This window comes from Lacerta agilis, chromosome 2 (assembly GCF_009819535.1).
Source record: "Lacerta agilis isolate rLacAgi1 chromosome 2, rLacAgi1.pri, whole genome shotgun sequence".
NCBI classification, from domain to species: Eukaryota; Metazoa; Chordata; class Lepidosauria; order Squamata; family Lacertidae; genus Lacerta; species Lacerta agilis.
In genome coordinates, this window is record NC_046313.1 from 38,731,353 (window position 1) to 38,758,219 (window position 26,867).

A 26,867-nucleotide genomic window follows, 5' to 3' on the forward strand; every position below is an offset into this window, starting at 1 on the left:
ATGAGCATCCACAGTCACCATTGGCATAGAAGCTAGTTCCATATTTTTTTCCTTTAGAAGTTTGTGGTGTGTGGGTTTCCTTTATTGCCACACCCGAACTTCCTCATGCTCCTCATCTGAGCACTGTGTGCATGTCTATTTCCACTCAGTGGGTGTAGGGAGCCGCTTTGCCGCCCGGAGCGGCAAACACGGGGGCACCCCCCCGGGGGCGGGGCACCACTCCCTAGCGCACGCACACACACACGCACCCTGATGTCACGACGCATGTGTCGTGGCGTCATGATGCATGCATAGCATCCAGGGTGGAGTGCGCATGTGTGGACATGCACACTCCACCCAAGATGCAGGGCGCGAGCGGCCAGCACCCCTTCCGTGCAGGCGTGGCGGAAGCAACTTTTAAGGCTGCAGCGCGCAAGCAGCAGCACAGACACGTCTGTGCTGCTGCTCGCGAGCTGCAGCCTTAAAAGTTGCTTCCGCCACGCCTGCACGGAAGGGGTGCTGGGCGGTGGCTTGGGAGTGGGGGGTGACGCCGAGTGTCACCCTCCCCCCAGACTGCCACCCGGGGTGTTCTGCCCCCATCCCCCCCCCTCGGTACGCCACTGTTTCCACTGAGTGCCAAAGGCAACCCAGTTTGGAGAAGCCATGCGCACATGTGGGGCACTACTTTGAGGACTAAGAACATAACAGTTGTTGGGACTTTACATTTTTAATAGTGAGGTATTATGCAAAACCTCTCATCTTTATCATAATTTCAGCACAGCTAAATGTAAGCCTTGCACAATACCTTGGTATTAAAACTTTTTTTTTAACAAAACCAAAGGGATATGGATGTTACCCCACTCCCAAATACACACACATCCACAGGAAGGATGGGTGGGGGAATTAAAAGTGTGTGGGCATTACAGAAATGTCTGTGTGAATGCCCAGAACAGGAAAATGTAATCAAGGGCACAGAAGAAGTCATTCAGGGGAAGAGTCAGAACACACAGCATGGAAAAATTCTATCAATGGCTGCTCATTGATGTAGATGGGAAACAATGGTTATAGCTATGGAACTGCACATGTGCACTCTTGTGTGCCAATTGCACACACAGAAAAATCAGGTCTGAATGACCTATTTGCAACATATCAACCCTTGTCTGGAAGCACCCTCAAACTTGATCTTAAAAAGTCGTAGTACCTATGAAAACACACAGCAGCCCAGGGTCCCGTGTAGGGTACATAAAAGCACCCAAGCCACTTTCTGTTATCTTCACCTTAACTTAAGAGCCTTACTGTAGGTGAGCTGGTGGAATGGAAGAATCCCGTTAGCTATAAAAGGTAGGGAAGGTAGCTGAAAGAGCACTGCTCCGTAAACATATGCTGTAGCCAGCCACATATTTAAGGTTTGCTCTTCAAGCTATCATCAAGATGGGTAGGAAAGAGCAGCACCCACACATACCCATGATATATATAGGCTGTGGCAACCCAATCAACGTGCATTAGGATCCTGAGATTGGAATGACAAAGAGCTAAATTTCTCTTTTGTAGTTGAATAATAAACGCTCCCATCAAAATCAAACTCTTAAGTGTGGATCTACACTGTACCTGGGAAATAATGGGAATGTGCCATAGGGCATTTTCACACATAAAACAGACAACTGCAAGGATTTGTAATGCAAACCTATTTGTATGCTGAGCATTCTGATTTGCATATGCAAACACCTAAGGCAGAATTTTGGCACCACTGCTTGGCACAGAAACTGTGCTTTTCCTCTCTCAAAGGCACTGAAGTTGCAAGTTGAATAAACAACAGAGATAAAAGGAAGGATTACAATACTCATGGTTATGAATATGGCACCGAAATGCTGTGTGTTTTGCACACTCACAGGCTGTTATATCCAAGGTCTGTTGATAGAATCCCTTCCCTCAAGTCTCCACACTGGGCCTTTAGGGGTGAATAAAATCCCTCTCTCCAGTTCACTGCATGAAAATAATCATGCTTCATACACTTCATAGGGATGGACAAGAATCTGAAGCAAGGATGCCAATCATGTGAAGACCCCTGCTTGAACTGAATCTGAGGTGGACACAGTCTACTCCTGCTTCAGTTGTGCTTGCAATCTGCAGCCCTTTAAATCAACTCATGCTATAAATCGATCAAGAAGACACCTGGATCCATTTATATATGGGGCATTTGGGGCAATTTGAAGGACAATTTCAACACAAGCTTGTCCGAGTGGCTACTAGAGCAGCTGGGAGACATGGAAGCTGGAAGGAACAACTTGGAAGGGATGCAGTTCAGTGACAGAGCACATGCTTTTCATGCAGAAGGAACAATTCCCAGCATCTCCAGGTAAGGCTGGGAGAGACACCTGCCTGAAATCCTGCAGAGCCACTGTCAATCATTGTAGGCAAAAGTGAGCTAGATGGACCAAAGGTCTGACTCAGCATAAGGCAGCTTCCTATGTTCCTATGGAAGCTAGACTGCTGTGCTTTAGCACCTAGTGTCTATCAGGTGAAGGAAGTCCAAAGTGTAGTAGATGCCAGCAAGTTGAGAAGATCTGGTGGAGGTAAACTAGTCCAACAAGAGGCATTCCCTGCTTGACTGGGTCATAACTAAGAAGAACAGAAAGTAAGAAAGACCTTAAGGAAAGGAGGAGAGATATGAAATAAAAGTGGAAATGAAAGTATGAGCTTACGTTTCTACAGGAGTGCTGCTAAAACTTTGCTTCTTCTATCCAAGCCAAACAAGCAGACCCTGCCTGCTGCCAAGGGGAGATGGTTTCCCAAGAGTAAAGACTGCCCCACCAGAGGCTTCCTTCTTTCCCTGCTGTAGCTAGCACATTGCCATGGGTTTGGTTTAACTGATGCAATTTAACTGACACTAATTATTTACCATGCTTCTCTACATCCTTCAGGGGGTCAACTCCAGGTGAGAGGATAAAGAACATCGGGGTTGCAGGTCCAGACTCCTCAAATGATGTTGCAAAATCCAGAGATCTTCCTGCCACGTATTTATTCCCAAGCTTTTCTTCCACAAAATCTCTGTTGGAAGAAATTGCTGAACCTATTAATATTCAGGAAATACAATGCATTTATAAAATAGTGTGCTGTTTGACTTAATCAGAATTCATCTATATGGCCTGGGAATTTATTATCTTAGACTAGAGGTTCTTGAACCTTTCTCTCACATCTCCCTTAGTCTCAGAATGGAAACAGAGAGACAGAGAATACATGGAGAATTAATAATGATGGCTCAGGAGCAACCCTAGACTTCAAGCATTCAGGTGGATAGTCTCTTCTGAACGAGAGAATTATTATTCTTTATTAAATTTGTATACCGCCCTTCATCCAAAGATCACAGGGCAGTTCACAACATGAAAACACAAAATACGTAATAAAACTAAACCAAAACAAACCAGTAACGCCCCCCTCCCCACAGACACATTTAAAAGGCCATATAATGTTAATCAGCCAAACAGCTGGCTGAAGAGAGAAACATTTTTGCCTGGCGCCTAAAACAAGCCTCCCTGCAGAGAGCATCCACAAATGGAGCGGCATCACAGAAAAGGCCCGTTCCTATGTTGCCACCCTCCAGACCTCTCATGGGAGAGGCACCCAAAGAAGGGCCTCAGATGATAATTGCAGGGTCTGGGTCAGTTTCTATGGGGAGAGGTAGCCCTTGGGGTATTGTGATCGTATGCCATTAAGGCTTTACAGGTCAAAACCAGCACTTTGAATTGGGCCCATAAATGAATTAGCAGTCAGTGAAGTTGGGTCAGGATTGGTGTAACATGCTCAAACGCACTTGTCCTGGTGAGCAATCCGGCCACCGAATTCTGTACCAGCTGGAGTTTCTGAACTGTCTACAGCTCATGATTAGTGAGAAGAGCCCCAGTTTGAATGGCATGAGCCCCAGTTTGGATGACATGTTAAGTCAAATGATGGCTTAGCTCAGCACAGTAGCAAGAAAGATTGGGGAGGAGCAAAGAGGATGCACATTCCTCTCCAGAAGCCTGCATGTTCAAATATTTTCATTAAACCATAGTTTATCTTAATGTGTTGTGGCAAACCAGTTCACCCTTTTGTTTAGTATGCTTATCTCATCTGTGCATCTCTCCTCCCTTTCACTGTGCAATGAAAACTTCCACAGGAGGTTTTTAAGAAAACATGGCCAACTTGGATCTTTAGATATTTGATACTTTCTCCTAGAACAAAAGTTTAGACTTGATTTTCCAGCTTCCAAACTTTGTGATTCCATGATACATGAGTGCAAATTAATTTTTTTGTTCTTTGCTGGGATCATGTAGCTGCTGAAAGTCAAATCAGAACCTTCAAGCCCATGGAAATTATCAAATGTCACTCAGATGTTGAGCAACAAACAAGTCCTGATGGAGCAAAAGACCTTTTGCTTTACTTGAAGTACTTGTACTACTTTTACATGCCTGCCTGAAGTTTACATCTCCTCAGTCTGCTTCACTAAATAACTTATAAATACATTAACAACCATTCACATCAGCTAAAGTTTATTTATTTTTTTCTGTAAGAAAAATAGCAGGCACAATTTACTAATTGAAATAGCAATGAATTATAGAGTTTGTTTCTGCTAGAATGGTTTATTCTTAAAACTTGAGAGACGGGGGCAGGTGTCTTGCACTAGGATGTGTTAAAATGCATGAGGCTGATATTAATGAAGTCACCAAGAGCTGTTGTTCTTCTCCTTGGATAGGCAGCATTTGTCTCTCTCTTTATGACAAAATTGATTGCACACAACAATGTTTTCTAATGAAGAAATATAAAGCAAAGTCTTAAGAGAATGTTTTGTAGTGTTTTGTAGCAGGCAAGGAGTTGGAAATAAATGATAAAAGCAGCAATTTATTATAAATGTTAAAAGATTGTCTCCCCTTCTTTGCTCTTTTGCCCAAAGGATGGTTCACATTGTATTAAGCATCCCACAAAGAGTTTCAAAGCATTATAAAGCATAATGAAACCCAACGATAAAAGGCAAAACAATTAATTAATTAAACACAACAATAAAAGGCAAAATAATAAATTACAACATAAAAGTAGTTGCAGTTGTGGTTTAATAAAGTGATTGATGGGGATTCATGTTAACAAAAGCTTTGATTTGATTTGGGGGGGGAGCAATGGGAGCAGGGGTTTATAATGAAATATCCTCCAAGAGATTTCAGAACTTTGTGATCATTACTATCAAATTATCTCATGCTGTTCCTGTATAAGATTGCCTGGCTTCCCATCAAGCACAGGCACTTTTTTTGAAGTCAAGATTTGATGCAAAATAGTCTATAATTCAAACACAGTCTATGCTATTCTACCATTACTATTGGCTAGTAAGCCAACTTAAAAAAACACACAAACAGGAAAAACACACTTTAGAAATTATTTGCCCATTTCAGGGCATAAAATCACACAATCGTGATGCAATAACTGAGTGCCACAGGAGTTTCAGCAACTTTCTCAAGGTCCATTCCTTCCCTAGCAAGAATAGAAAACAATCCTAAATATAAGGTTGTTGTTTAAAATGTATTTTAAGAGGGAAGATGGAAGAAATATTTTTTTTTAGAAGAATTCACATGTTTGGCACCAAATTAACAGAAAGTTAATCATACAACAGTTCCAGTGAAATCAATCAGGTAATTTAGTCATTATAACTTAAGTTTTGTACTTTGGCCACCTCATGAGAAGAGAAGACTCCCTGGAAAAGACCCTGATGTTGGGAAAGATGGAGGGCACAAGGAGAAGGGGACGACAAAGGATGAGATGGTTGGACAGTGTTCTCGAAGCGACTGGCATGAGTTTGGCCAAACTGCGGGAGGCAGTGAAAGATAGGCGTGCCTGGCGTGCTCTGGTCCATGGGGTCACGAAGAGTCGGACACGACTGAACGACTGAACAACAACAACTAGGTAATGGAGGACTTCCTGGTTTGTTTGCTCCCAAAGGGTGGAGGTGTTTATGTCCCAAATGTTTCTGTTTATTAAATCAAGATACAATCTTTGAACTCATTGATAAGCAGCTTTCAGGGAGTACAGTGGTACCTTGGGTTACAGATGCTTCAGGTTACAGACTCCGCTAACCCAGAAATAGTACCTTGGGTTAAGAACTTTGCTTCAGGATGAGAACAGAAATCGTGCAGCGGCGGTGCGGCAGCAGTGGGAGGCCCCATTAGCTAAAGTGGTGTCTCAGGTTAAGAACAGTTTCAGGTTAAGAACGGACCTCCAGAACGAATTAAGTTCTTAACCTGAGGTACCACTGTACAGAACTCTCTTTTAAAGAGAAACAATGCAGAACAAAAACAATGCAGTTACCAAATACCACTACAATAAAACTAGGGTGACAGAAACATCAGGATAAATCAGGTTCTAATTGTGCCAAGCACTGATCAAGAACAATGTTTGATTTCAGTTTACTCTCCTGAGCAAACTTTTTATCACCGAGGATAATTTTAGCAGTGCACATTTATCTATCTCCCATACAAATCAGTCATTCACAATGAATCGTTTTGAGCCCCCCATTATGAATTATATCTTGCTTTAGACTTGAAAATGAAAATTGTTTAATCTTACATTCAAATATCAATCTGAAGTCATGTTTTACTTGTGTCATGTCAGGTAATTTGAGTATTAAAAAACTTGTGTTTGGACTAGCTTTTCCTATTTATTTATTTATTTATTTATTTATTTATTTGAAAGCTTTGGGGAGTTTTGAGACCCCTTTAATTTGCAATACAAAGAGGTTATGTGTGTATCCAGGTTTGGATGTGCTGAGTTCCAATTTATGGACAGATGCTCAAAAGGTAATGTCTGAAAGATGGGCAGGAATTTTATTTGAAGTGGGTGGAAGGAGACAGGCTGAAACACCAGGATAGATTGTGCATCATCAGCATTCTGTAGATGGCAATCAATGTTGAAAGTGGCTGAGGTTAAATGGACATCACTGATTGATTCTGTTCTGATTAAGTGGAGAGAAGAAAGAACGGCAAGAAACTGCACTGTAGAATTAAGCAAGCTGCACTCTAAGCCAGGAATATAGATATACATTAAAACATTTAAGCACCTGTTCTGTGACATGTCTGGTACTTCTTGGACACACTATTGAAAGGTTTAGTTTTTCACATTACTCGACAATGCTTGACTCAGCCACCATGTGTACAGCACTTACCTGACAGCATATGTCATGCGGTCAGGACGTATGGCTCTCATCATACACAGCTGCTGCAAAGCAGACTTATTCTTCCATTCCTGAGGAAACTTTTCCTTTTCAGGGCATTCAGACTCCACAAACTTTTTCCAGCGTTTGGCAGAACCCTCAATATCCCGGTCCAAGTTGCGGAATTGTTCCATGGATGACAGTGCCTGGAAGAAGAGAGCAGGACATTACTTAGAATGGGAAGCCCCACATGGATGGTACTTCCTGGAGCTGCTTCCTAAAAATTCAAGTGCCAGGAGCCCTTCCGAGGCCGGCACTATCTTTACTTTTCATTAGCATATTTATTGAAACCTGTTCATAGATATACAAAAATGTATACCCATTACCCAGTTATCTTTTTTATAATATACTAAGATAAAGCAGCTACTTAGTCTAAAAAAGAACAAAGAAAGAAAGAAAGAGGGAAAGAAAGGGAAAAAACTAAGGAAAGATAGAAAAGAGTAAAAGGACTCTAGCTCTCTGCCTGCAGCTACATATAATGCTCATTCCTTAAAATCCAACCATTCTATCTTCCATAAACCAGCATTTTTTTTCAATCTTCAAATCCCCATATCACAAGTTCATTTTCACAAAAGGTCCATAAGAAATATCCAGTCCTTAACAAATGTCAGTAATGATTTTTCTCTAATTAAACATGTTACCTTTGCCATCTCAGCCAGATCCAACCAAGGTCAGCACTATCATTCAGCACCTGATCTATATTTTTTTTTAAAGTAAGCATCTTACTGCATTTCTTTCTTTCAGGGGAAAAGAGAGTAACTGTGGGTCTCTGACATTTTTTTAATGCTGCAGAATTTTATGGAATCTCTTTGCAAACTTCCTGTTTCTGTGTTGTTCTCCATAACACCCAGACTTCCTTGCACTGCTCCTCTGCTATATGGCTTTGGAATTGTGTATCTTTTTGCACAGGGACACTCAGAAATAACACCAAGGCTTGAAGCTTTAAAACAACCAACACACTGCTGATTCCCGCCCTGCCCCTGCCCCCATCTCTAGGATCCATAGAATCAAAGCATTTCTTGCTTGCTTCTTCTTCTCAAAATGCCCTCTTAATTTATTGCTCCATCATAAGATGTGAAATGGATTAAACTACAATCAGGCTAAGCCAAAGGAATCCAAGCCAAGACTATATGAAAATGAAGTATTTGGTAATAATGGTGGTGTTTTAAAAGAGTATTTATTAAAACAATTCTATACCACCTTCCACTCAAAATTCCAAGGAGGGCTTAGGATAACTAATAAATAGCTACCTACCTGTAACTAACAAATACATTGTTACAGTAAAGAGCATCACTAAAAAACAAATGCAGCAGGGAAAAATACATCAGATGTAAAAGCATGGGAAAATTTAAAGAGTTTTGGCTACCATGTGAGACACAATAGCAAATGAGACAGGTGAGCTTCCCTGGGAAGAGAGTTCTACAAGAATGGTGTCATAGCTATTTGCCTAATTTCAGATGCGGGGGGGGGGGGGGGGCTTAAGAAAAAAAGAGACTAACTACAGCAGAAAAGTATATATATCACTTCCTCTGTTTTGGAGTAAAAGCAAACCCTTCTTCGGTGATCCCACTTCCCCCGCCCCCCGCAAACCCCCCTCTCAGGTGACTGGACATGAAAAACAGTCTCTCAGGCACTGTGGATTTTTGAGGGAGTATTTACTGAAAGCATTCGCCACAGGCACCGTAAGAAACACTGGAGGATGCAGTATTGGTGAAACCCCCATATACAATCACCAGGTAGCAATTGTTTGTGTTCTAGAATTTGAACATTTGCTGGCCTGCAAAGAACCTTGTAAATAAACACCTATCCACAACTTTCCATTAATCAGCAGTGGGAGATCAGAACAGCTACATGGTCTTATTTATGATAGTTTTGGATCACTGTATTCTGCATAAAAAGTGATCAGGATAGACAACCAATACTTCTCAGGTGTTCATACATTGCAATCTGCCTCTGTGCTTATAATTTAAGAATATAGCATGGAAGGATCAGGATGAAGAATCTAACCCCACCCCTCTCCAGTATCCTTGCAGCTCTTCAAAGCTGACAGCTAGGAAAGAATATTGACATGGAGTGCTAAGACAACATAATCAAGCTAGAATGTAATGGGGCTCATACTTTTTAAAAAATATTTTTATTAAAGATTTTCTTGATTTACAAAGGTAGTGCAATGTCTCTCATATTTTTCCATATAACAGTTTTACAAATCAGTTTTTGTTGAGACATTAGGAAGAAAAGGGGGGGGAGATGGGTGGGATGGGGAAATAGGTGGGGTGGGGTGACGATGTTTCTTTGTTACTTGATATGAGTAGGGTTTGGTGTCAGCATTGTTTGTATAGGTTCTGTTGTTCGCTTGTGCTCCTTTGACGGCGAGAGAGGTCGGGGCTCATACTGATGGAAAACTATTCCATTTGGGAAGCAAGCTGTTAACTCAAAGGATTGGCATAAACAATGAATTATTTGCTTTCCTCCAGACTACATTTTGTTTGATATAATTCATTTGCTGGAGTTGGCTCTTTGTTTGGCTGCATTAGCTGAATTATTCAACTCATGAGCACAAGTTTAATGAAAGTAAAAATAAAGTCATGATGGGTATGTAAAACTTCAATCAGCATGTCACGCAAGATCTACATTTTAATCACCCTTATTACTATTATAACGTCTGACAAGCTCACTAACTCTGCCCACGCCAATCATTTCTCTGATTATCTTCCTACTATGCGATTTCTTTAACAGAAATCTAGAGCATAATTAATTTATATGATACTTTGAAGACATGTCCATGCCCCCGTTCTAGACGATCAGCCCCATCAATGAGCCACTGGTGAGTCTTAAAAGCTATGGCTCTAACTCTGCAACAGGAATTCAATGAGACTTCTACTGAATTCCCAAGAGACATATCTGATCTGATCTCAAGTAAAACCAGTCATCTCTAAAGGATTTCACTTGTCCATGATTGGTAGGCAGCCTTAAGGGGGGAGGGATGTTTAGACAAATACATTCCCTCTCTCACTGAAACTAGTTGATCCACTTCCAGGTAATCAAGGGATGGTTGTGCTCCTGACTGAAATACCACTTCCCACCTGACCCCCGTTTTTACCTGCTATCAATAAGTAGGTGCCTTGTTACGTACCTAGGACCAAGCTACAAACAATGATGACCTGCAGTTCTAAAGCTAAACAAAAAAAAAAACCACACACCCAGGATACAGTTAACATCTTTTCATATAATTTCACTTAAATTTAGATTCCTCCATTAAATAGTTACACTAAGTATTGGCTCTTAATGTTGTTCAAGGCAACACAAAGATGTTGTGGAACAGGAAGATAGATCAGGATCTACTGGTAGATCACCAAGTAATCTGCAGTACCTGTAGATCTGCAACAGATTATTGCTCCAACTTGTTTAAAAATAGTGTCAAGAAAAGGCTTCCCTCTCTTCTAAATTAGGCTGAAATGAAGGAAGTTGGGCAGCACGGGTAGGACTAGGAGCAGATTTTCTATGACAGGATTAAGAGTTCAGTTTGGATTCTGAAAATTTGTACTTATGTACTCAGAGGCACTCCAAGTGGTGTTCACTCTACCATCTTGTAACACAGTGGAGTTACTACTACTATTACTACTACTAGAATTTGCAAACTGCCCTTCATCCATAGATCTCAGGGCAGAGTTGCTATTTTGGTGTATTTCACAGATATTTCGCCCCAGCTTTCACATCAGCACACCTTTAATTTGTTCCTGCTTTTGTACATCGACAGGGTGGGGGTGTCTTTATCCTATGCTAACTTGTTGACATCTTAGCTGCAGGCAGATTAGGAATGGTTTAAGGACTCCAATCAGTGTGAAGCTGGTTTGAGAAATGACACATCAAACAGTAGTATTTTATAACAAAGCACAGGGTACATATGCATTTTGGATAATGTCAGCTGAACACAGATAAAAAATCCAGCTCAGGAAACACAGTGAGTGCACAGCAAACACAAGCATGAACAGAGCCTAAGAGTACAACTATTTCACCTGGCCCTAGTTGGGGGACCTTTGAATTCTAGTAAAAAATATGGAATAGATCCTGCAAACCTACTGCTGCCCACTGCTGTTCTAAATGGGAGGGATTCAGTTATGACGCTGATACCACACTAATATTTTAAACATGGGTACTCAAGTAAACTGTAGGCCAGTCTTATCAGACCATCTTGATCAAAAGATTGTGACAGCATTAGCAAAAAATATCATTGTGCATTGCATATATTCAGCAGATTGTGTCAAAATCAATCGTCAACAAGAATAGAAACTTAACAGAACTACAAAGTACACAGGGCGGGAGAAAGAAGGGCCTTTGTCAAAGAAATACTGGTTTTTCTTCAATGCGAAATACATGAATTGCTATTTTATCTTTTAGCCACACACACAATCTTATCATCTGCATTCTGCAAAATTATAAATACAACATTAATATGCATCTTTGTCTCTGCAGCCGTTCTCCTCTTGAAAGCTGAATCCACTATTTAGAACTCATTATTCAACACCACGTTTATTAAACAATGCCTTTTCAGTTGCTTTTTCATATCTACATAATGAATATTCTTCCTCTTCAGAAATAGAAGATGAAAATGATTGGGCTTGGGGAGGGGGCTAGGGTGGAAAGATTAATCCAAGCTAGCCAGGTGTATCCTCAACTCATAACAAGCAGCTTCTCTCTTCTTGGCTGAGCCATTTACATTCAGAAAAGAAAGCATAACAGAAATGAAGAAAGGGCCACAACTCAGTGGCAGAGCACATGCTCTTCATGTAGAAGGTATTTAGTTCTTTAAGTCTTTAGCTGGGGAAGGGTTCATGCCTGAAATCCTGAAGAGCTGCTGCAAGTCAGTGTGGACAATACTGAGTTAGGTGGAAAACTCAAGAGTTGGGAACTGGGTCTTTCTGTCAAGGAATTCAGGTGTCTGGAGGCAACACTGATAAGGGAGTCATAATAAGATGGGGGGGAGATAAGGATTAAGATACATTGGGGCCCTGGCAGGGTCACAAATGGAAACAATGGGTGCCTTACCTGTGGCAGGAAGAATAAAGAGAAGAAGCTACACATGGCAAACATGTTTGATGTTAACCTGTTGGTTCTTTGTTTGGGGAGGGAACAGGGAGGGCAATGCTTGCAGGAGCTGTGGCAGACCAGATATAACAAACAGACTTGCCACTCACTGTCTACTTGTTGCATAACCTTAAACTCTTAAGAAAAGATGATTTCTCATTCTATCCTCCACTGTAGAATAAATTGGAATCTGAAGAAGGTAGCAATAGCAGGTATTCGTACATTCTCAGCACTACATTTATTACTGTGTAGAAAAATGGCAGCATTGGTGGTTGAAGGCTCCAAAGAGCTCTGCATCATGAAGCTGGTTTACCTTTTTGCTTTTTCAGTTCATCAACAACAACCTAGGTGAAACACCCTCTCTCTCTCATAAGTGGGTAAAGGGCTTGAGAGATTTCTGCTGAGAAATGTGTACTGGTATTTAAAGCTTCCAGTCATACATTGCAAACATCAGTGTGATTTTAAAAAAAGAAAAGAAAGCCAGCTACATTATTTTATTTATTTTTTACTGGCCCTTAATCGAAGTCCCAGGGTGGGTTACAACATGATAAAAAGAATATAGTAAACAGTAAACAAAGCAACTAATAAAATCCTATGCAGAAAGTGAGCAATCACTGCATGTCCCCCAACGTGTGGATAAATCAGAGATTCCCTTCATGGTCCAGACTATGACACACAGAGTAATATGAAGCAAAGAAGGCATCGAGGTGGAGAAACACAGCTGCAGTTCTGAAATCTGCAGCAACAACAAAATTCCAACCCTAAAAAAACTATGCCCATCATAGCTTAGGGCTGCTTTGGAAGGCATGAGAGAAAGGAACGTCATTCAAGCAAGGTTTAAGATTATCAGAGCCACACCTCATAGAAGACAATCTGGTAACAAGCCCTTGCAGAGTGTTATGACCGCATCACCTGAGATACAACTTTACTTCCCACATTTTTGCTAGCTATAACATAAAATACAAACTACAGTGTGTGTGAATGAGAAGCTTTATGTACCGCACTCAAACCAATAAAAAATTATATATAAATTTTTTTAAAAATATAATAACCCAAAGATGGCTTCTAGTGCATAACTAAAACATATTTTTAAAGATGTCTACACAAGGCTAAAAATGAAAGATTGGTCTGTCTAAATTTCTGCTGAACCAAAGATTAATGGACTAGGTGTGTTTGTTCTCCCAAACAACTTTTTGGGGAAAGATGAGTGAGGCTATTTTAGTCTCGGAGTTTTAGCAACTTTCTTTGAACAGGGCAGCCTTAAGCAGAGAGAGCTAGACAGCCTGAATGCATCCAACCTGAATCACAATGACAACTTGGCAGGAGCTCAAATCCCCCACAGAATGCAGCAGGGTGTGTAAACCACCTCCTCCTTCACATTTGATTTCTTAAAAAATACTTTATAAACTGCTAGGGAATTATATGTGAGTAAGAAGAAGAGAAGGAAGAGCCCTAAGATTATTCAGCAAGGAGTGGCAAAAAGTAAGGGAAAAGGTAGGTGTTATTCCCCCCCCCCCGAAGATGTCCAGATCTTGTAGTTGAGAGCTTTTGCCTTATGTACTATCTTATATTGTTTTGATTGATTGATGACATTTTATTGTACTTGGTTGCTTTAAGATGCTGTTCACTGCTTTGGGCTGAAAAGTGATATATATAAATGAACAGTAGCAATAATTATGTTACTGTAGCTGACATCACAGCATTATGGCAATCCTGCAGTTCCTCTCTGCCCTTTTAAGATGCAACCATCTCTCTTCATTGCTTTATGATTTGTTGTTGTTCAGTCGTTCAGTCGTGTCCGACTCTTCGTGACCCCATGGACCAGAGCACGCCAGGCACGCCTATCCTTCACTGCCTCCCGCAGTTTGGCCAAACTCATGTTAGTAGCTTCAAGAATACTGTCCAACCATCTCATCCTTTGTCGTCCCCTTCTCCTTGTGCCCTCCATCTTTCCCAACATCAGGGTCTTTTCCAGGGAGTCTTCTCTTCTCATGAGGTGGCCAAAGTACTGGAGCCTCAACTTCAGGATCTGTCCTTCTAGTGAGCACTCAGGGCCGATTTCCTTGAGAATGGATAGGTTTGATCTTCTTGCAGTCCATGGGACTCTCAAGAGTCTCCTCCAGCACCATAATTCAAAAGCATCAATTCTTCGGCGATCAGCCTTCTTGATGGTCCAGCTCTCACTTCCGTACATTACTACTGGGAAAACCATAGCTTTAACTATACGGACCTTTGTTGGCAAGGTGATGTCTTTGCTTTTTAAGATGCTGTCTAGGTTTGTCATTGCTTTTCTCCCAAGAAGCAGGCGTCTTCTAATTTCGTGACTGCTGTCACCATCTGCAGTGATCATGGAACCCAAGAAAGTGAAATCTCTCACTGCCTCCATTTCTTCCCCTTCTATTTGCCAGGAGGTGATGGGACCAGTGGCCATGATCTTAGTTTTTTTGATGTTGAGCTTCAGACCATATTTTGCGCTTTCCTCTTTCACCCTCATTAAAAGGTTCTTCAATTCCTCCTCACTTTCTGCCATCAAGGTTGTATCATCAGCATATCTGAGGTTGTTGATATTTTTTCCGGCAATCTTAATTCCGGTTTGGGATTCATCCAGCCCAGCCTTTCGCATGATGAATTCTGCATATAAGTTAAATAAGCAGGGAGACAATATACAGCCTTGTCGTACTCCTTTCCCAATTTTGAACCAATCAGTTATTCCATATCCAGTTCTAACTGTAGCTTCTTGTCCCACATACAGTTTTCTCAGGAGACAGATGAGGTGATCAGGCACTCCCATTTCTTTAAGAACTTTCCATAGTTTGCTGTGGTCGACACAGTCAAATGCTTTATGATTAGAAACTCTTTAATCTGAAGTAGATTTCTTACTGAAGGTTTCACAGGCTCCCCTGTTTTAGGGAATGTCTCTCTGGGGCTGCTGAGAAATTTCTATTGAGATTATCCTCAAGAAGAGACACTAGCAAAAACAAAACAAAACAAAACCCACATTGTGTACACGCATGCGCGTACAGACACACAACTCCCACATTTCCTTCCCTGATAACCCAATTATTTAAATGGGACGCGGGTGGCACTGTGGGTTAAACCACTGAGCCTAGGGCTTGCCAATCAGAAGGTCAGTGGTTCGAATCCCCGTGATGGAGTGAACTTCCGTTGCTCGGTCCCAGCTCCTGCCAACCTAGCAGTTCAAAAGCACGTCAAAGTGCAAGTAGATAAATATGTGCCGCTCCGGCGGGAAGGTAAACAGCGTTTCTGTGCGCTGCTCTGGTTCGCCAGAAGCGGCTTAGTCATGCTGGCCACATGACCAAGAAGCTGTACGCCGGCTCCCTCGGCCAGTAAAGCGAGATGAGCGCCGCAACCCCAGAGTTGTCTGCGACTGGACCTAATGGTCAGGGTTCCCTTTACCTTTACCTTTAACCCAATTACTTAAATATCCCACAATCAACAGAGAAATTATACTTTCCCTTTAAAGGGGTAGTAGGCACTCTCCGTGATGCGGGTGGTGCTGTGGTCTAAACCACAGAGACTAGGGCTTGCTGATCAGAAAGTCGGCGGTTCAAATCCCCGCGATGGGGTGAGCTCCCGTTGCTCGGTCCCTGCTCCTGCCAACCTAGCAGTTCAAAAGCACATCAAAGTGCAAGTAGATAAATAGGTACCGCTCCGGCAGGAAGGTAAACGGTGTTTCCGTGCGCTGCTCTGGTCCACCAGAAGCAGCTTAGTCATGCTGGCCACATGACCCGGAAGTTGTCTGCGGACAAACACCGGCTCCCTCAGCCAGTAAAGTGAGATGAGCGCCGCAACTCCAGAGTCGTCCGCGGTCAGGGGTCCCTTTACCTTTACCTAGGCACTCGCTAGCTCCAAACCTGCTCCAAGTCTCACCCTGAGGACAACTGAAGGGAGAGGGGAAAATCACATCCAAACAGGCCTAATATCTTTGTTACCTGATATGGTCTTACAGAACATTCCCCTGCAGGGCTTTGATAACTTTTGCTAAGTTCCCCAAAGGCAATGCATGCACACCTAAAGCCATGTTCAGCTTTAATTGCTTTGCAACAGAATCTTGCTTGGCTTGGGGATTTTGGCCTTGTTTTCATTTTCTCATTCCAGGCTTGACCCTGTGATTCAGAAGTCTTCAAAGAGCTGCAAAGTTATTCCTATTCTCTCCCGACTGCGTAACAGTAGGACTAGGTCACCTGCAAAGAATACATTCAAGTTGCAAGTCATTTAGACACAGCCCTAGATTTTATGACTATTCCAATGGGGTCAAAGCATCACTGATGTAGTTTGAAGCGACTCCGTCTGAGGGTGCTTCCCTGCTTTACACCTCTCTCTTGTTTGATTGCCTTTGTTTCCGATCCATATCCTGAATTTGATGGATTGGAACACAGATATGATGAGACTGTATATATTTTTGCCAATTCCATTTTGTAACAATTTAAGGCTTAGCTCCAAGTTGTCAGATAGAGTCAAACACTTTTCTGAAGTTGATGAAGCGGGAAAATATCTCCCCCTTTTCTTAAAAAAGAAAGAAAGAAAGAAAACATGTTGAAAATCTTATTGTAAAGATGTGATCAGATGCTCTTTTTTCCAGGGATCGTTTTTGTGCTTCGTTATTATCCTTTTGTGGAGGACTGTGCAAAACCATTTGCTGATATTGCTGTTAATATGCATAATTCTGCAGGTCCTTGGCAGTCCAGTTCAGCTTTATTGTTATCATTTAAAAGGTTGATATAACCAAGTTTCTGCAAAATGGTGCACTTGGAAGGTGACAGGAGACTGTATATTTAAAAAAAAAAAAACCCTTCAAGAATAATCTCAATACTGTATTTCAACATTGTACTTGTAACTGCTTAAGGACATTTTTTGGATTTCATTGTTCCATACTATCAGAGAGTTGGAGGCGACTATGTAGGTGAGCCAACTGCCTCTCTAGGTCACTGCTTCTGTTGTTCCGTTGTTGATCTGCTCTTATCATTAAGAAATTTCCCCTAATAGGAACATAAGCAGAGCCTGCTGGCCAATCTAGTCCAGTATCCTGTTCTCACAATGGCCAACCAGATGTGATGGGAAGCCATCAATCAGGACCTGAGTGCAGCAGCACTCTCCACTTGCGATTCTCAGAAACTCACATTACATACTGTGGGCATATCCACCACACATCCAACCAGTGAAGGCTGGTCCATTAGGGTAAATAGAGCACTACCCCATCAACCTCAGTCTGCCTTCAGACAGCTTACTCTTGTTTGCCTTATTTCGTACATCCAGTCCAGAGGGTGGCAATGGCTATCCACTTTAGTATCTCAAGTGTTGCCCTTGTTGAAATCAACACAGTGGGGAGTTTACCTACAGGTGGCCTCTGTGCCTTCTGCCTCACCAGTTCCAATGGGCACCAGCCACCACTACATCCAATGCACATTTAAAGCATGTGGCCTCCTGCAAACAATCCTGGGAACTGTAGCTTCCCCTCACACAGCCACAATTTCCAAGACCCTTAAACTACATCACCAGGCACTAGGAAAATGGGTAAATTCCCTCAACTATTATGTTGGTAGCATTTCAGGAAATTGGGGAAAGGCAAAAGAACACACAGAGAGAACAGTTCTCAAAGAATGAAAAACCCTAAGAGTTTTATTCTGCAGTACTTTTTACTAACTTCATTCTTTGTGGCTAAGCAATGCCATCACCCCCTGGTTCACTTGAACGATTTGGTCCTGCTAGGTTCTGGGAAGGGCCAACATAACTGAAAAACTTTTTTTACATGGAAGATTAGGCTACATTTAACAGTAGATAATATCCATTGGTTATACATATAAAAGGCTTTATAAGTTAAAAACAGCTACCTTGATGCCACCCCACGACTGACTTGACAAAAAGTCTACTGGACTGGTGACTCCTGGCTGGGCTGGATATCTTAGCAGGAAGTCAAGTTCTGTGGCGTTAATTTCTTTATTCATCAGAAGTATCTGCAACGACAAACCCACACAGCACTGTAAGAAGTTGCAAGGATTTCCTGAAGAAAAGGCTTTTGTTTGCAGGGGAGACCAAAAAAAAAAAAAATTCCAGCAGCATTCTTTCCAAAGGCAAGACATTCATGAATGTTAGGACTGGTGCTAGAATTGCAGACATTTTGTACTTAATTCTTTCCTTTCGAACTTACATTTAAAGATGGACCTGAAATAACTAAAGCAAGTAATAACCTTTACAAATAAAAGCACCAGTATAACCTATGGATGTTTGTTCCACGTTTGGGAACAAACCTACCCACTTTGCCTCCTTAGGACCAACGTGCAGATTAGAACATATTCCGAATAATCACCAAACCAATCTGTGCATTGGTCCATACTGTACTTACAAGGTTGCCCGAGGGCTACCTTTCTCTTCCTTTAATATTTTACAGCTGCTTAGAGCAGCTCACATCTCCTTCATGGCCATGCAGCCAAAAATATATCTTTTGAAAATGCTCCCTGGAGCATTTTACTTCATACTGTGTACAGGGGAATCCCCACTTAAGCAGGGGCTCTGTTCCTGGCTGCCATGTGCATCAGCAGGACACAAACAAGTCCCTTCCAGTCCAGTCCAGTCCAGTCCACCCCACCCCAGCCCACTCCATTTTCGTTCCACCCCACCCTCTTTCAGAGCTGAAAATGGCACACGTGTCAGCGGTCATGCACAACTCAAATGTGTGCATGGGGGAGTTGCCTGTAGTCACTTTCTGGAAAATTGTATGGAGAAAATGATGGCTGCCCCCATGTACCTAAGGGGGAAGCATTTTCTTTTTGCATATCCTGGTGGCCAGAGAGGAGGTATTCACTGCTCTAAGCAGCTGTAAAATATTAAAGAGAAAGAGAGGATATCAGGTAAGTACTTTAAACACACACACACCTGGGGGGCAGGGAGAAGAGGGCAACATGGAGCTGGTTTTGTGAGCACATGGCACTAACACAGGACATTACTAGATTGCTCTGTCCATCCCTAGTTGTACACATAACTTATATATGGATATGAGGGTCTAACATTGGACAAGTCACAGACATTTCTACTCTGTAGGTCCCAAACTTTCTTCCCATGGAGTGCTTGGTAATTGATGGAAGTCTTGGAGGATCACTTAAGGATTTTTCTGCTTGCTGTAGCAACTGTAATGTGTTGTGCTAGATGCCGTAGGATGCTCAGTTGTATTTTTACAGACACATTTTGGGAACCCCCTAATGCAGCTGATGAGCAGAACATTGCCACAGAGTGAGTGTGGCTCACCAATCATTACTCCAGAGGGCCCTATGAGGGAATAATCAATTTACCTGGAAGGTGACTTGGGCCGTGTAAATCAGTTTGTCACATTCAAACAACCCCCGAGTTGTGTACTGGAACACAGAGCTGGTGATGCTATCAATAAGGTTGGCTACTCGCTCTTTTAGGTTTTCATCTGGTGAAGCCCTTGCAACAGCTTTCTGAAAGACAACACTGAATGCCTAGATGTGAAGAGAAAGAGAGAGACAGGGAGAAATGAATTACATGAGACACTACAATAATACCTCAAAACATTCCAGGCTTCAATAATACAATGCTCACTCCATCCAACCTTGGAAAGTATGGGTAAAACATTATCCATCAATGGGATTGCAAAAGTTGGCACATAGCACTAGAAATCTCCCTCTTCATTGTCAATCTCTTTCAAAAGAAAATGTTCCCCTTGCTTCCCTTCAATTGGACATGTGCAGGATATAAACTGAGATTCTGTGGGTGCAACTAGACAGGGTATGAGTGATATGCAATTTCAGGAACGCGTATGTACGTCTCACAATGCCTTGGTCAGAATCTGAGCAACCCAATTTTCAGTTTTTTAAAAAGTATTAGAGGTTTAATGTTGTGTCACACACTGCAGTCTGGAAGCAAGGAAGGTAAGGCAGTATTAAAGAGGGCCATTCCAGTTTCTTCTTGCTCTGCCTGCAACCTTTAGCTGTGCTTTTTAAAAAACAGAACTACCACCACAGTGGGAGGAAGCAAGGCAGAGCAAGTCTCATACTATGGGAACCAGCCTGGAGTGACATTCCCACTCAAACTATATGGCAGATTCAGCTTGTGTCTTAAAAAAAAAAAAGTTCCGGGTTGAAAGTTTAGAATGGATCATTTTCACTAAAATTGGGGTGGGGGTAGCAGCAAGTTTTTGTAAGTACCCGGTAACTGATGTTCTCAGAATTTTATCATAATGATACAGCAATGGGATAATTACTGGTTGGTTAGGTTTTTTTCCTCTTTCTGTGCCATTCTTAAAGCCACAAGCTTTCCAAGTAAAGATCTGTCAATCTCCTAACCCCCTGAAGCTCCCTAGCCTGTTCGTTCTCTTCTTGCCAATAGATCACCATCCCTGCTGTCACTGGAACTCATCTTCAGTTTTGCCCTAGCTCAGTTTTCTCCTTGGTCCCTCCCTTCTTGCCTTCAACCCACATTGTTTCACCACCCTGACCCATCGTCAGGCTCCCTATCCAATGAACACACTGCCTCTTTCCCAACTTCATACAGCCTCCCCTGTCCTTTGGTTCTGCCACAGCACTCTTTCCCATCAGTCAATTCATCATCAGTTTTGTATTCTTGTTGTTTTAGCCTTATAGCTGAAAATTTGAGGCAGGGGAGCCTAGCATTTTTTGGTCCAAGGGCCACATTTCCCCTTTTTCCAATCCTCCAGGGGCTGCAAGGCAGCAGTGGATGGGGCTTAAAGTGGATGGGGCCACTCCATTGTCTTGCATGCACACTCTCACATGCACAGAGCATCTGGCTCCTCAACTGTACAGGTCAACTGAGGGTGGGGGTTATTGTTCCCTCTCCATCCACCAAATGATCAGCCCAATGACTGCAGAGGGGGTAATTTGCATCCTCATCAGGGTACTGGTCTTTGCCCACCCCATCACAGTGTTTAATTTATGTTTGTCCCCATTGCCAAAACTGGTGGGATCTTGCTTCGTATGTGTGCAGAAAATCTGCAGATCTAGTCTCCAAACAGGAGCACGTCACCTCTGATTTAAGGGGTGATTAAAGTTATATCTGAATGTTTTAACTTCATAATCTTTATATTGTACACCAATTGAAACAAAATTTGTCAAATGTAAGCTTTCTGTTTCTGGAAAATAATATGAGCATTTCAGTAATGATTTCCAACTAAGGCACACATTCTGTTTTTTCCATGTCTTTTTTAAAAGATATTCCACAGAACAGAATGCCTAGCCCAAACCAGATAAAGAAAGTAAATGAAGATATAAATATCTATAACACAAGGTTTTCAAAGACAGACAAAATATTCATTTTCCCTAGGCAACAGAAATGACACTTCTCTGAAAATGATTATCTGAAGGACACTGGCCTCCCCGGGGAAAATGCGCCTCTCATTATATCCTCTCTAGAGGAAACTCAGAAGATAAACTCCAGTAAAAATCTCAAATAAAAAAAAATATTTCCTGCAGCCAAACCAATGGACACATGCTGTCCCAGGCCATAGGAACTGAATGTTTCATAAAGGTTAGAGTTGGGATTATTAGAAAGAGAAAAACAAATGAGAAAGAAACACTTGTAAGTCTTCATCACTTGAATAAAGGAAAAAATACTATAGGAAAAATCATTGAATGTGTTTTCAGATGGTAAAAACTGGTTCTCAAGTTAAATTTCAGCTGGAAACTAGTTGTTTCTTAGGACTTGAAGAGCCTCAGCAAGTAAAATATTACTAGTTTATAGCAACACAACATCTAGACATGCAATATCACTATATTACTCATAGGAAAGTTTTGTTAATTCTCGTGGGGGGGGGTTGATATGATAAATTTTGAAACCAATGTTTCAGCAATCTTCTGCAAAGCAGCCTTTATCTTTGATTCAGCAGATTTCTACAAGTACCTTCAAATCTACTCAATCACTTGAATCAAAGAGACTTCTTAACTAACCTATCACGTCCTGGAGGCTGTAAAGGGTTTCCTTTTGGTATGATTTGCAGCTTGAAAAGGCACATAATTTGGGGCCAGGTTACTCCCCTCTCCAGTGCTACTTACATGACAGAAAAAGATGCATGAGAACTTTCTTCAGTCCGAAGACCACATTCCCTGATGAAGAACCTTCTGGAGGCCAGGTGCTAGTAGTGAACAGGTCCAGAAGCAAAATATTTGACCCTGACATCCCAGGCATGTTAAAGTTAAAGATTCTGCATGCACATATGGCCTCATCCAGCCAAACAAGGGGTATTCCAAAGACACCTTCCACTCAAGGAGGACACAGAGCAAGACTGGGATGGGTGTGGCCAAGGGACAGGAGAGGAGATGCAGCCTAGTGAGAGCCCAACAGGCCAGAAGGAGGGGCCTCAAAAGCTGCATCCAAACCCTGGAAGTGAGGTGCCTCACACTCTTTAATTTTTTTAGAAGACTGTGGGGACACACAAGCTACGGAACAGTCTGGAAAGCACTTTTGAAAATGAAAAGCAAAATGCACAACATTTGAATATGCAAAAGATTGCACAGGCATGGGAAGGTTGCACATCTTGTCATCAACAGGCACCACCCTAGGATGTGCCAGTGACGTTTGTATAACCATCTTACACAGAAAACTCTCAGTGGCAAATGAGGTTCTTCTAGCTCAAGGGGAGAATCACATTTCATTAGCAATATGTAACTGCAGCTTGATATCAAGCTCCCTGCAACCTGAAGGGAAGACTGTGGATCTTTTGTAACCAAAGTGTCACACAGCACACACATTTCTTTCTTATTTTAAGTCTGTACAAGCTCTAGGACACAATGATCTGTCAAAAGATTCTGTGTGGGATGTTGGTTTTAGATCAACATGACTATATTAACTGGGTGTATCAATAACTAGAAGATACTAAAATTGGTCTATTATGGGCACAAGCACGAGTGAAGTCATTGTATGTGCATGGCTTTTCTCAATAAATCTGTTCTCAAAAAGCACACACAACCTGTCACAGATCACACTGCCTTTACTTTACTGAATGCTGCTTCTGAAAGAGGAATTTCTTTTGTAAGGCTGCATTATTTATTTAAATATTTTCATCCTGCCTTTCTAGGTAGACCCAAGGCAGTCTTCAAAGTGAAAATGGCACAGCATAATGAACTAAAATACAAGGTTAAAATATGGAGGTTAAAATAGGGTTATGGGGAGCATACAACACCCTTGTTACAACAGCTCCACTCAATACCAGCCTGTTTCCTGAAACAATTCAAATGCTGGTTTTGACCTATAAAGCCTAATACAGCTTAGGTCCAGGATATCTGAAAGACCATATTCCCTCATATGAACCTGTTCAGGTTCTGATACCATCAGAGGAGATTCTTCTGTCAGTTCCACCACATTCACAGGAACGCTTGGTAGGGATGTAGGAGAATGCCTTCTCGGTGGCTGCTCCCAGACTTTGGAACTCGCTCCCTAGAGAAGCTAGACTGGCTCCTTCCTTGTCCTTCCACCAGCAGGTGAAGAACTTATTCCAACAGTGTTTGGGGAAATGACTGCTTTTAATGAAAGAGCTGGTGCTGTTATGTTTTTATTGAAATTATCTGTATGTTTTTAATAGATAGTTATGTTTGTTTTTTAATGAATTAAAACAAATGCTTTTAGTTCTTATTTTATCTGTAAGCTGCCTTGAGTCCCTATTAGGGAAAAAGGATGATGATGATGATGATGATGATGATGAAGAACAACAACAACAACAACAACAACAACAACAACAACAACAGTGAAATAACAACCAGAAAATAGCAGGAGTAAAAATACACCACCTGAAGGTCATAATATAAAGAGTTTTAGAGAAAACATTAAAAACAGGTAAAGGATTCACATACCACCAAAATTTAGGTGCTGCAACCCAAATGCTTCTCCCTCTTGTTCAGAAGCAAAAAGCAAAGAAAGATATTGAGCGGGTTCATAGGGGAGGAAGCAATTCCTGAGATCTGTTGGTCCCTGGCTGCTTAGAGCTTTAAAGGTCAAAACCAGCAATCCTGTAGCACAAATGCTTAGCGGTTAAAGTACAGAGAAAGTAAAGAGCCACTGAAATCCAGCTGTCACTATATCTGAAAAGCAATGGGGTACTCCTGCAATTTGACTCGTAAGATTTAGCACAATTTAAACTGTCTGGGAAGTTGGAGGAAGTCCCCAAACACATAAATGCTGTACCTTCAGGGAAAACTGGTACATGGGATGGATGGTATTGAGGTCATTCATGATAAAGTACAGCAAGGAGGCACGAGCTGCCGCAGGACGGTAATGCTCCCTTGCCTCATTAATCTTTGTTTCTGTCACCTTCGACTCCTGGACCTAGAGGAAAGGAAAGGCAAATCCAACCAGGAAGATGTAAGAGAACCACATTCGTTTGTGCAAACTTTGTTTCCATAGAGATGACATAAGCTCAGCTGATTGGTTTACACATAACAACATGCCACGTGTATCAAGAGTGCCTCCTCTCTCCTTACCTGCCTGCTTCTTCTGGCATTTAAAAGCTCCAGTAATGTAAATAAGGAATAAAGAGGAAAGGTGTTCAAATGTCATCTTACTTGCAATTTGGTCATCAAGAAACTTAAGGTGGTATCTGGCTGCACAACAAAACTTCCCCTCCCTCCCCACTCTCTCCTCTCATAGGCAATCAGGGTTTCCCCCTGTTGGAGGTGTTGGGATGCAACTCAGCTTGCACTGGAGGCTGATTTGACTATATGAAAAAGAAGAGAGAGGGGCTAGGGGAGCTCTGAAATTTCTTTGACTGTCCTTTCAGACCTAACCTGTACTGACCTTCCAACAGATGCTAGGCTGATACTTAGGGTTGCTCACTTAATTTCCTACGCCCTTCTTTATCCTCACCTTGGGAGAGTAGAAATCTTCTGTGTGTCTCCTGCTGTAACGCAAGAGCATGCCTGCTATCAAGCTATCAAAAAAGTATTACCCGTAGAATCTTTGCTGTCCAACAAGTATTTGCTGTAAACTTGGATTTCTTATTTTCCTAGCCTCTCATTGTGATCGTATCCAAGATAACCTCCAGAGCAGGTTTGGGGAGAGAGGAGAGGGACAGAAAGTTTTGTTGTGCGGCCAGAAGTCCTTGTAGTAATGGAATTCCTTTGCTGGATACCATCCTGATTTCCAACAGATTTCTTCATTCATTTGCAAGTTCCTCAGAAACCAATGTCTGAAATGCTTTCTTGTGAAATGTTTAAGTTTTTTTTAAACAACTTTGATACACTGAATCCGAATTCTGTAGCTGACCTCCTTTGTAATGTTTTATTTTGAAATCTTTAAGATAATATTTAAGTTTGGTAGAGCATGAGACTCTTCATCTCAGGGTCATGGGTTCAAGTCCCCAGTTGGGCTAAAGATTCCTGCATTGCAGAGGGTTAGATTAGATGATCCTCATGGTCCCTTCCAAATCTATGATTCTATATTGCTTTGAATGTAAACGTTATATTTGACTTTCTTCAGTAATGATTTATCCTGGATTGTTGTATTTGAGGTTTGAATTTAGGTTGTAAACCACTTTGAGATTTTTTTCTTTAAAATATAAAGCAGTATAGAAATGAAATGAATAATAATAATATTTTCCCACATCTTATAGTACAGAAGTGTGCAAGGCCTTCTTACAAAATTACTTGGCAAGGAATTCCAAAAGAAGATTGATGCACTAGCCCCTACAAACATACATCATGTATATGTTTAAGAACCATCCATACAAACAGCATGTGAATTTCTATAGTGTGTACATAGATACAGCTTGGAATTACCTGCTCCTATGGCTGCAGAAAGCTACTTGTATGTGAAAGATGCAACTGAAATTTGCAAAGCAAATTATGTGTGTCAGATGACTATCAAAGATGATGGTTTTAAAAGACAGATTTTTACCCAGGGGAGCCACATCAGTGCCAAACTGCTGGAATTCCTGCCAATTTAATCTGGACCACATAAACTTCAGTGGATCCTGTCATGCCGCCTCTGCTAAAATCCAAGTTTAATTGAGTTAATGTAATGCATGTTGAATTAACTGAAGTTAAATAAAAAGCCTTGGTATTAAACTGGAATGGTTTAAGGCATCTTATTATAGTGCTAAAGTTTTATGGTCTTTACATTGGATACTGCTATTTGTACTTCACTTTAAATTGCCCATTTAATGCCCATCTATTCTGAAGCCGGAAGATTCCTAGACTTGACCAGAACAGAAGTGTGTGTGGCCTCCTAATGATTTCTAGTCTCCAAGCAGAACAAGATGACCTAAGATACATTTTAGAAGTTCTAATGAACTTCCTAGCTCTTAAGACAAGATGCATATGGAGAGGTTGTTCCCCGCATATCCACCCAGACCCAGTTTGCACTTTTACCTTTTCTTCTATTTCTGCAGCTGTCTGTTTGGTGACTTCTAGATTTTCCACTAGAGCTGTATCCCCTAGGAAGTTCCCTGAGGCAGAAGAGAGGCGGGACAGCAAGTTGTCTTCCAAAGTTTTCAAAGTTATTTTGAACCCATTCTGCTGCTTTGTGAGATCAGACTGTAAAGAGTTGAGGTACAGACCCCCCCAAAAAACACAAAATACATTAATGCCTTGAT

General features: G+C 41.6%; 1 protein-coding gene across 2 annotated transcripts in view; it reads right to left on the reverse strand.

The window, feature by feature from the left end:
• DNAH9 (dynein axonemal heavy chain 9) overlaps nt 1–26,867 on the reverse strand; it is a 146,056-nt gene that overhangs the window by 27,367 nt on the left and 91,822 nt on the right. For both annotated transcript variants that reach the window (XM_033139585.1, XM_033139586.1), the window contains 6 exons: nt 26,644–26,808; nt 24,464–24,604; nt 19,603–19,773; nt 18,148–18,270; nt 7,163–7,356; nt 2,879–3,027 (listed from right to left, as the gene is read on the reverse strand). In XM_033139585.1, coding sequence (XP_032995476.1) covers nt 2,879–3,027; nt 7,163–7,356; nt 18,148–18,270; nt 19,603–19,773; nt 24,464–24,604; nt 26,644–26,808 — 943 coding nt within the window. The remainder of the gene's footprint in view (nt 1–2,878; nt 3,028–7,162; nt 7,357–18,147; nt 18,271–19,602; nt 19,774–24,463; nt 24,605–26,643; nt 26,809–26,867) is intronic.